The sequence below is a fragment of the Seriola lalandi genome, unplaced genomic scaffold, assembly GCF_002814215.2.
Source record: "Seriola lalandi dorsalis isolate HSWRI2012SDOR001 ecotype SW California unplaced genomic scaffold, Sedor1 jcf7180002054829, whole genome shotgun sequence".
In the NCBI taxonomy this organism is placed as follows: Eukaryota; Metazoa; Chordata; class Actinopteri; order Carangiformes; family Carangidae; genus Seriola; species Seriola lalandi.
This window is the reverse complement of record NW_019525382.1, coordinates 1251041-1261806: the sequence shown is the minus strand read 5'-3', so window position 1 is coordinate 1261806 and position 10766 is coordinate 1251041. Positions and strand designations below refer to the sequence as shown.

Below are 10766 nucleotides of genomic sequence, written 5' to 3'. Positions count from 1 at the left end.
GCTTCGCCGGGGGAGGGCAGCGCTGCTCGTTAGTCAAACTACCGACAACGACTGAAACGCACAGCTTCCGGTCCCTGGCTTCAAAATAAAAGATACTCACGGACATGCGTTTATAAAATGGAACTGCTGTAAACTACTCTTAAAATGGTAGACTTTGGAGTTTGAATTTCAAACTAAATTTTCACAACTTTTTCACAATACTATACTAATCATAAATAAATACATAAAATACACTACCATGAAAGAGATAAATAACCTAATGCATATGTAAAATAATTATATAGATACACATTGTATACATATTTTTGCATTTTTATTTAAATATAACAACTTTTTCCAGTCTGTTTAAAGACAAGGTCAAAGGCAGCTGTGTGATTGGCTGCACAGCTCCTGTCTGAAAGAGATAAAATGGGGATTGTAAACTTTGCATCGCCACTCACGTGCTCGGATGTTGCTACAGAATTGATTAAATTGTCATACTTTGTCTAAGAAAACCCTTTAAGAATGCATTTAAATAAAGAATATATGTTTAGTATAAGTTAAATATTTTGTATATAAAATGCCCATAACAATTTCCTCCATGACAATCAAATTTCCCATTTTGTCTGACAAAACCAAAAACTAAAAAGTATTCAGTTTATCACATAACACAAAAAAGCAGCAAACCTCAAAACTGAGAAGTTCTAACTGGGACACGTTTGTCATTTTTGAAGCAAAAAATGTTACCATTTTATTTTTCTGTTGAACAAATGGATCAAATCAACACCAACTGCATTTACGGAGGAGAAATTGTAACAAAGAACTATGGGTATCCTGGGGATTAAAATTCAATTGAGGGTGACGTGCATGCAGATCCAGCCTAAAGAAAAGACAAGCAATCACAGTTCCTTAATTTTTTTTTTATTAACACATATCAACATGTCCACTTAAAAGGACTAAGTAGCAAATATGTTCTCTTCTGCATTCAACTGAACACAAAAGGCTAATTTCTGTACATTCACTAAGGCTCCGTCTTTAGGGAAAACACAGGTTTCCATAAGGCAAACAATATCTAAAGGAATGATATTAAGTACTTTATCCAGCATGTCAATTTATATTTCAGTTCTTCCTGACAGTACAAATATGCAAGCTAGTGGCGTAATCTCTCTGCCATTTCAATTCATATTTTACAACCTAAATACACAGTAAAGGGAAAAGGCAAGTATAAAATAAAGTTAGTTCACGTTATCAAAATGTGTAATTTTAGAGCATTTCCCTGTGTAAGATAGGTTGGTGTATCAGCAGGGAAAGTCTGGACTGCCACTGCTGCGTCACTGAACCGATTCTGAGTAAAGAAAAAGATTATTCAGTGTAGGCTGAACATGTATATAAATCTCAAAATGAATATGTGGATGTAAATAAATATCATACATGACAGCCACATTTCTTTATCAGCTTATATCGTTCTAGCCCGTTACAAGCCTTTCTTTTCTGCACGGTCACATCTGGCAGTTTCGTGTCACTTTATTTAACAGTATTCAAAACGCAAAAAAAAAAAAAATATTATAATAAATTCCAATGTTTTAAGACTGATTTGTCAGTTATTCATTCTGCTAAAAGTCGCAGCATAAGACAGTCGTGCAATGGGGGAAAAATGGTTCTAAAAGCTGCAATGAGAAATATTTTTCACAGCAACAACAGTTAATACTTATGGTAATGATAGCTACTTGAATATAGCATTCATTTCAGCTTTTACAGCTAAAAAGCCTTGTTCAAGACACGACCAATGCCAACAAAAAACCATTGGTAAATTTATCTCTCAAATGTATGTTCCAATTATATATCCCACTAGGTCACAGATTTTTTTTAAAACATAAAATTGAACTAAACTTGAAATGAAAAAAATGCTGCACTGTGAACTAAATATGATAAGAAGCAGAAGATTCTGTCACATTCTGCAAGGCGTGTCGATAACATAAGATGAATAAATTGTGGCTGTGCAGTTTAATGTGATGTCTCTCTACAGTACAAAGAAGGGCAGGTATTGGAATCTCAATCTTTACAGTTACTGAACACCAACAACTACATGGGCAGATAATGCATAGCCTTTTCCCTTCGTGCTGTCCTCACACAATGATCACAAACTCATAAAAACACTGATTACACACCCTGTGCTCCAACACACACCCGAGCAGGCAGCATATTTATTCCATTTTCACTAACAGTGCAAAACAGCAGCTTACACTTACAGAAGTGCCTTCACACATGTATGATGAAGGCAGCTTACACCTTCCAATTCAGAAACCTGACCTCTGTTTCAGTCCAGACAGACGTATGGCAGTATGTTCAGCCTGCTTTCATCTCCATGTGGGTCCAAGGAGATGCACTCCGTCCAGTCATACCAGTTACCCTTTGTGTCATAGCAGCCGTTAACTCCGGACCAGTGTTGTGCATGTAATCTGCTGAGGTCTTCGTTGTTGACCTCTCTGCTAACCCCTGGTAAATCCTTGGCTGATCGTTCTGGTGCCAACACGTGTGTTTCCTTGGTGTCTTTACTTTGGTGTTCCTCTTTCTTCAAGAACTCAGTCATGAAAAAATGTGCACCCGGGGTGTGGGCGCCTGATGATGTCAGCACATTGCTTTGCTGGCTAAGGTACGACTGGATGATTTCGCTCCTCGACAGCTCTTTCCAGTCTGTCTGCTGGAAGGGACTGGGAGGGACAGATGGATTCTGCTTCGGCTGATCTGACCACTGAGGTTCAGGTCTGTGCCCCAGTCTGACCTCCCCCTCCTGGCAAGACTCCTTATGGAAGGAGGTTTTGATCTGCCCTGTTACAGGGTCAAATGTCAGCCTCCTATCTTTTAACCTGACTGGTTTAGTGCTATCAACTACAGTCTGTCCATCTAAATTCACCACATAGTCTTTAGGCCTGTATTTCTGTCTTTTCCTTTTCCCTGTATTGCCAACAGCACCATCATCTTCCAAACTGACCCCGTCACTGCAGGGGGAGGCAGTTGAATTGTGAAGAGACGTATTGGGAGTCCTGCTTTGAGAGTCTAAATCTGCAGACCCCAACCCGTCAGTGTGCAAACCCTGAACACAGACATTTAAAGCCTGAGGAGAAGGCCCCAGCCCAGAGGTGTCCACAGACCCAGGCCTCAGAGTGGGGCTAGAAAGACGAGGCTCACTCTGTGCTTGGGTTGCAGTTTGTTTGACAACAACTTCCTGCTTTGGAGTTTGAGGACTCTGCAAGGAACAGCGAGGGCTTCTGGGTCGATACTGCCCCCCAGAGGCAGCTAGCTCCTGTCTGGCTTGCTGCTGCAGAACGGATGCTTTTAGCAAAGAAGAAGTGCTAAGAGGCTGGCTGTATACCGGGGCACTTGGATGAGGTTTAACAGCATTGACAGGGATTTTATTTAGCCTGTCATTGTCCAAAGGCTCAGAAATCTCCCTGTCTGAAGGCTGATGTGCATGAGAATCTGTAAAAATTTCAGAGCTACTGCCAATTCCATTGGTTGGCAGCTGTTTTGAGTTTTGTATTTTATCATTAAGAGTTGTTTTGGATATCTTGGTTGGCAAGAGCTGTCCTTCCCTCTGGTTAGCCTTACGTTTCCTGTTGCCTGGTTTTTCCACCCTTGGAGAGTAGCAGTTGTTGAAGTCATTTCTGTTCTTCAACTCTGGACCTGTTTTACCTGATGGTGTGGTGGCAGCTGGAGTGGAGATGCAGGGATGAGCACCACCATTGGAAGACCATGATGCACCAGTGTGTCCTTTGGACAACACCTCATCCTTCCCTGGCTCAATTAGCTTCTGCCAGTTTCGCAGAAGCTTCTTGGCTCTTTTTGCAAGGTCCTCATTCTTGGTTTTCTTCCGGACATCGTTGATGAGCTTGCCAAGACGGGTTTCCTTCAAGGAGACAAGATTGGTGTTAAACACTGGCTGTCACTTGATTCCTGAAAAACCAGATTCAGCTGAATTTTATTTCTGAATGCACATGTTGTTGGCATGCATGTAACCTACCTCCAGTGCCTCTTTGGTGATGGGATATTTTTCCAAAAAAGAGATCACCTCCACAACTACCACCATGTTGCATATCTGCTGAAAAGACACATGCCTTTATATAACACAATCCTGTAACAGTATAGTGTTGTCAGCGTTACAACAGCGTCCAAGTACATCTACTTGTATGTCGATGTTACAGTTTGTGATTCCATATATATATATATACACACATACATACACACACACATATATGGACACTTGTGATGAAGATATGTAATGAAAGCAAGACATTTTACAGTTAAACAATAAACTTTATTGTCCAAATTGACATCAGCGCACTGAATTGGTAAAAGTCATTGGGAATTAGATAAAATAACTATGAAAATAAATAACTATAATAACTATAACTATAAGTAAAAAACATAAGAACAAATGAATACATATTATATATGTTTAACTTGAATGAAAACAAAGGATCAAATCACCAATATATATATATGTGTATATATATATGTATGTATATATACATATACACACACACACACACACACACACACACACACACACACTATATATATTATTCCAACATAGTCCTATAGGCAAGAGGCCTAATGTGCACGTTTTACATACAAAAGAAAGAGGGGCTATTAAAAGGCCGGGGCCTAATTTGAATACACTTTCAAACTTGCACCTGTATGTCAAGAGACGATGTACTCATGCTGGTTTCAGGTTCAGTATGACAAACTGAGACTGGAGACTGCATGCAAATACAACCATGTTAACCCACAAGGAGAATAAGTAAGATCTGCTAGCAAGATAGAAGAAACGTACTGTACATATCTGACTGTTCACTTTAATCTGGAGCACAGTATATACTGCAGAATCCACACCATACAATTCTTCAAGTTGGAAATACTATCTAACCTTAGTCAATAATGCTTGTGAGACAACCATGGTAATTTCACAGTAGAGAAGAACTGGAGCGGCATCCTACTAAAGTTTGACACTGTAATGTCACAGTGATGACAGGGTGTTGTCCAGTTTAATTGTACCACAGATTTGACCAATCTTTGAGAAGTCCTGTAACACACCAACGCATTGTCATCAGCTGTATGGGGTAAGGGTTGAAATGTTATTTCAAAGTATAAAAAGACTTGAGTTTCCTGAAACCCTCATTTAATCAACATCTGTCACTGAAGGACACTTACCTGCAGATTTACACTTCCTACCTGGTAGCTTAGTTTAAGCTATAGTTATGAGGCATTGTGCAATTCAGTGTGTACAAACTGCCAACTTGTCTTCATCAACATTAGCCAACAGCATTGTGTTAGCCAGGCTCCTGAATGCCTGGTATTAATTACTATCACTAACAAGAGAGGTTAGCCAGCTAATTAGCAAGCAAATAATAACTCGCCCCACACCTCCACTTTATCACCCCTCTGCAGTGACATGAAGCGGCTTATTGTCCGTCTCTCTTCACCCAGCTCGTTCCTTGGAAACTACGGGACATACTCACATTGCTCTGGCCGTCGATGGCCTGTAGCAGCCGGTCTCTCATCACCTGCGGAGTGGCTGTAGCCGCTGTCATCGCCTGGCGGTGTCGTGGGTCGGTCAGGACGGACTCAAGACAGCAGGATCCCCCGAGGAGGCGAGGCGGCGGTGGGAAACCTGCCGACACTCACAGGCCCGACGGAAGATCTTCTGTGGGAGTGGGCGTCATGTCTTATCATGCTTTAAATCTAGTTTCGTTCGCTGTCCTCACGTATTCGTGAATTCAGACAACGAGAACAGAAAATCCTCTCCGGGAATTGGCTACCCCCCTCGGCTGGTAGCCTCCTCCTCCTCGGCCTTCTCATCGGGCTTTTTGTGAAGAGCCCGCGAAGAGCACGACGGGAGAATTTTACGCAACCACCGTCAATTTACGTCATCTCGCGTCTATATTATTGTTTGCCGTGATATGTTGAACAATAGATAGAATAATAGATCTCTTATTAAAACCTACGTTTATTTTATTACATATGTATAAAGTATATAATATATATTTTATTTTACTTCAGAATCGGTTTTAATGGTCAAGTACGTTAGTGCACAGCTCACAGTATCAATAACAAAAGCACCCAGGGAGATAAACGGACATACAGAAAAAACAGGGATAACAAAGCAGAACAAAGATAAATCAACACATGACTATTATATATATAACCCAGTAGGCTAAAAATGAAGTGGTGCAAGGAATGGAAGAGTGTAAGTAATGTGCTGGAATAAATATAAAATTAACAAGTAATATAGGTATCATGTAATAAATTTATAAATAAAGAATCATCACCAAGTTTTATCTCTTAACACACTTTTTTTTCAAAAGCTCTATGTGATGTGTTCTTTGATTTTTTTCTTTAACTTATACTGCATTTTTCTTTTATGCCTTTTGATTAAAAAAAATAAAAGACCCCTTTAAAGCCATTATGGCATAAATTTAACAATTGTGCAGATTTGCAGGCAAATGATAAATCATTTGAGATATTTTTAAAGCAGAAATTAAAAAATACTGCATACAAGTAGTCAAATGTCAGAACCTGCTGTTTTTCTTGGACACTGGAGTAAATTAAATATTTTGGGTTTTGTACTTCTGCTTGGATAAAATAAGACATTTAATGATGTGCGCTTGTGTTCTAGGCCTTTTTCCAATGTCTGATAGACAAAATGATTAATCGAAAAATAACCAGCAGATTAGACAATAATGAAATAATCGCTAGGTTATACAGAAGACTTCTTGAGGTTAACAAATCCAAATCTGCTGTAGTTGTTTATGCTTAAACATTGAAATAAAATTAAGTCTGATATAAAAGATGGTAAAATATGTTAATTTCTTGCAAATTAACTGCAACTGCTTTTAGGAAATGTATTTAATTTATTAGTCATGTCATTGCAAAGTCAGTATAGACAGTCACAACCATGCAAGTCAATTAACAGACAGAGGATAAGAAAATTGTATTTTTATTGTTAAGAATAAGGACACATTTACATTATATAGTGCATATACATTTACTTACAGCACATGTGCCTCAGAATAAAAGGAAAATATATATTTATATTTTTTTATCTGAGCCGCTGCACATCACACACATAACAGGAGATAAGTAAAATTTGGAGATGTCTGAACCATTTATTGTATCAGAAGGTGACAGAGATAATTCTGACTTGTCTGTTGGATCCAGCTGAACTCTGACGTCCATGCAGGTAAAAGGAATAAAAGGATGTTTCAGCAAGATCATCTTGGTAAGTCAAAGGTTGAACACCAACTCTGATTACAGTTGCCATATGTGAGGTTATGGGACAGAGCAGGATCCTTAAATGATGACAGACAACTAACAACAAAATTTCCTATTCTGTTAGCAAAGGCTGCCCATCATTTTCAACCCTGGTGTTTCTTTAATAAATGAACCGACATGCTGAAGAAACCATCTTGTCTTCTACACTGAAGCACAAGGGCACATTTACGACACATATCCAGCAGAAGGCAGGGGTGGTGAGATAGTTACAGCTTAAACAAAAAAGTAAAAATGTAACAACTTGTATTAGACAAAATAAATACAGCGATTCATAGATTCCTGAACAGCCAGATGCAGAATTAGAATTTGAGGTGGTAAAGAAAATGGAGCATAATTACAGTTAAAAGAGTCAAAGGAACAGAAAATCCCATCAAGGAGAAGTTCAGAGCATCCATGTTGAAAAAGTGGGAGTCTGGTCACCGCACATGTTGATCATGATCCAAACAATCTGTGAAGATTTAAGACATTCAACTACTTAGATAAGAAACAAGTTCATAGCACATTTTCCAGGACTTTTGTTTAAAAGGTTAAAAAGCATAAGAGGGTGGACAATGGAAGAAAAGGGGGCTTCCAAAAGCCTCAGAAAATATTTAACCTAATTGTTGCCTCGTGTATGTCCCTGTAGTAAAAGACCTGTCAATCAATTTGAGAGTGATATCACCTTTTTTTACATTTGGATTAACCACGTGTCACGTGTCAAGTGTCACGTACACTAGTCAAAGGCAATTACATGTGTGTCTGGTGAAAAAGTATCACCAGAAATGATTTATAATCAAACAATCTTAAACGGAAGTTTACATTTTTGTCCCATGTTGTACATTCTACGACATCAAAAAGGCAGCAGAGGGATTATTAGGTTGAGCCTTATGTTAAGTTGTTTTTCATACTGTCAACAAATCCCATATGAGCTACTTTCTGACTTCCTTATTCAGTCTGTGGCACACAACCCCAACTCCACTGGTTTCTACTGAAGATATAAATCTTGAAAAATAGGTCACAAATATATAGATTTATTTGTGTAAAGGCGCAGTAAATTCCAAAAACAGCCGGACACTGTGATTTTTAGCAAACTTTACTCAAACAGGGGTCAACAGCCTATTTGTTGGGGACTATTTTCATCCATTAATAATAAACATTTGACCCTCTAGTGTGAGTAGAATGATGGTGTATGTGGGATTGACTCAAAATAAACTACAGTGCCAGTGAAGAACACGTCACCTAGTGAATGAAATTGAGAGATCAGCACATTCACCATTACGTCCTTTTACAACTATTTTAAAGTACATGACCAGTATTGACTAACAGAGTCTTACTTACACAATCATGCAGAACATGATGAAGATGTTCCACAGAGCGATGAAGATCCGAAAGTATCGCAGGCTGAGCAGGAACTCTCTGATGTTGTCACCTGAAAGATGGACTAATCATTTTTGTGGCTGTACTTTTTAGATATCTGTGACACACACATTTTCTTAATTCTATTCTCATCTCTCTCTTTAACACTCATACACACCTGTTGTTGGCGCTCTGGACTCATCTCCAAATCCCTGGCCCTCCTTCCTTTTGCTGCAAAACATCCACAGTCAATGTCCTACTGTTCCATTTGTTCATTTTACTGCTGCTTTATTTAACAATGTGATATTATCTTCTATAGTTGTGACTGTGCTGCACGGCCTATGTGTCTGATATTACCATTGTACTAACTACTCAGTATCTTTCAACATTTTGTCAAGATCAACATAATAATTATATTTTATTGATGCCTTATTATTTCTGTTTTGGGTGTCTTCTGTTGGTTGCATGGATACATGTTACAAATAATGGATATTGTTGCTATATTATTGTACTATTGTTTTGCTGTTTCCCTCTGGATGGTGTCTGCATTGTCTTGAGAATGCTTATTTTGTTTTTATTGCTGCCTTTATGGCATCCTGTTGTCTTTGTATACCCTCACTTCATTGGTTTCAGAACATCTCACCAAAGAACTGCAACTGAAAATTAGCCAGGTCAATAACACATATATAGAGAGAAGTTATAAATAGATAAATAAAATAAAGCCCTGTTCTACATGTAAAGTTGAAAGCAGCAGTGGTTAACCCTCTGGTTTCAATGTAAAACACTCTAAGCATGTTTTATTTACAAAAGCATACATTTATTTGTACATCATTTAGAGAGAAGCTGGTGACACTAGTTCAAAGTGCTGATGTGGGGTTTTCACACACCTCAACTCATTCATATCATCAACTTCTTTTAATTATTCATATTGTCAGTGACAATACAGGCATATACTAACTTTTAATGGAAGAGGCACAAAAACAAGTTGGGATAAAGTCACTTAACATGTAAACAGACGATATTATTATCTTATTTATTATATTTTCATGCTAAATTTGCATGTTTATATCGTAAAACATTTTTTTTTTTGTACAACATTGACCTGTTCTCTAATAATATTTAAGTAATTATTACGTGTCTGTCTTTTTTCTAGCAATTTAGTTTCCTGGCAGCTTTATACTTCGTGTATATTTACAAAATGATAAGTCAAACGTTTAACTTTGGATGAAATACTCACAGCTTGAAATTCAGCACAGCCCCTGCATTCACCAGCAAGGTCCTGGAGAGCACGGAGAGACAAAGTGGTCAGACAGGTGAGATTATTTACCTGCAGAGCTAACGTTAGCTGCTGAGCTGGCATTAGCACTGAGCTAGTTAGCTTGTTACACCGCCATCTAACTGGCACCGCCGTGTACAAAAACACACACGGAAAACATTTCAGTAAAATAAAAAAACGTGTCTCTATGTAAACACATGCCAGACATTGAATAAATTACCCGAATATCAACAGATCTGCGATCATCTTGCTCTCATCACATCACAGAGATTTCTCACTTCCGTCTTCATCTACGCAATCAAAAATGTGACCAATGGAGTTTCAGTGCCCCGACGAGCGCTGTCTCTTGAGTTTTTATACCCTGAATTTGCCTGTCAGGCAGGCCTCTCCCTATCACTTCCTTACGATTTGTTTAAGTAGTTATGGGTGGATAAGGCTTAAACTGTGGGTAGGGGCATTGTAGGAGAGGGGGGAAAGGAGACTGAATGGATGTTATAAGAATATTTGGTATAAGGACTACGACGTTCTACCTGAAAGACTAAATTTAGGGACGTAAAACTCATCAACTAAGTTTCAGCAGGCTGGATTTAAGAGGCAACACCAGCAGAAATATCCTGCTTTGGAGACCCTATTCTTAGAAACGAGCGCCATCTACAGCTAAGAAAGGTCATCGCAGGGTCATTTCTCTCTCTTCAACGTTGGAAAATTAAAATTTTAAAGAACTTAGATAACCCTTTTTTAAACAGTCAGGAAGTAAATGTAGCTTAAAATAACAAGAAATTCTATTGTGACATCTATGACTGTGTAATCTAATATTTTACTGCCAACTCTGCTGCCCCCATGC

General features: G+C 38.5%; 2 protein-coding genes across 3 annotated transcripts; both read right to left on the bottom strand.

Moving 5' to 3' along the window:
• Window positions 1-878: 878 nt before the first annotated feature.
• Window positions 879-5855, bottom strand: LOC111670016 (mediator of RNA polymerase II transcription subunit 26). Of its 2 annotated transcripts, none has more exons than XM_023426551.2 (3): window positions 5499-5855; window positions 4001-4078; window positions 879-3886 (listed from the first exon to the last, which is right to left on the bottom strand). In XM_023426551.2, the coding sequence occupies exons 1-3, from the start codon at window positions 5568-5570 to the stop codon at window positions 2297-2299; spliced, it is 1740 nt and encodes a 579-aa protein (XP_023282319.1). In that variant the 5' UTR covers window positions 5571-5855; the 3' UTR covers window positions 879-2296. The 2 variants fall into 2 exon arrangements, with proteins under 2 accessions (XP_023282319.1, XP_023282320.1); XM_023426552.2 differs by having other exon boundaries at window positions 4001-4075.
• A 1105-nt stretch (window positions 5856-6960) lies between these two features.
• Window positions 6961-10246, bottom strand: smim7 (small integral membrane protein 7). The gene is made up of 5 exons (XM_023426489.2): window positions 10143-10246; window positions 9884-9925; window positions 8825-8877; window positions 8629-8719; window positions 6961-7759 (listed from the first exon to the last, which is right to left on the bottom strand). Exons 1-5 carry the CDS (start codon window positions 10166-10168, stop codon window positions 7744-7746), a joined length of 228 nt encoding a protein of 75 aa, XP_023282257.1. The 5' UTR covers window positions 10169-10246; the 3' UTR covers window positions 6961-7743.
• Between the last annotated feature and the right edge of the window lie 520 nt (window positions 10247-10766).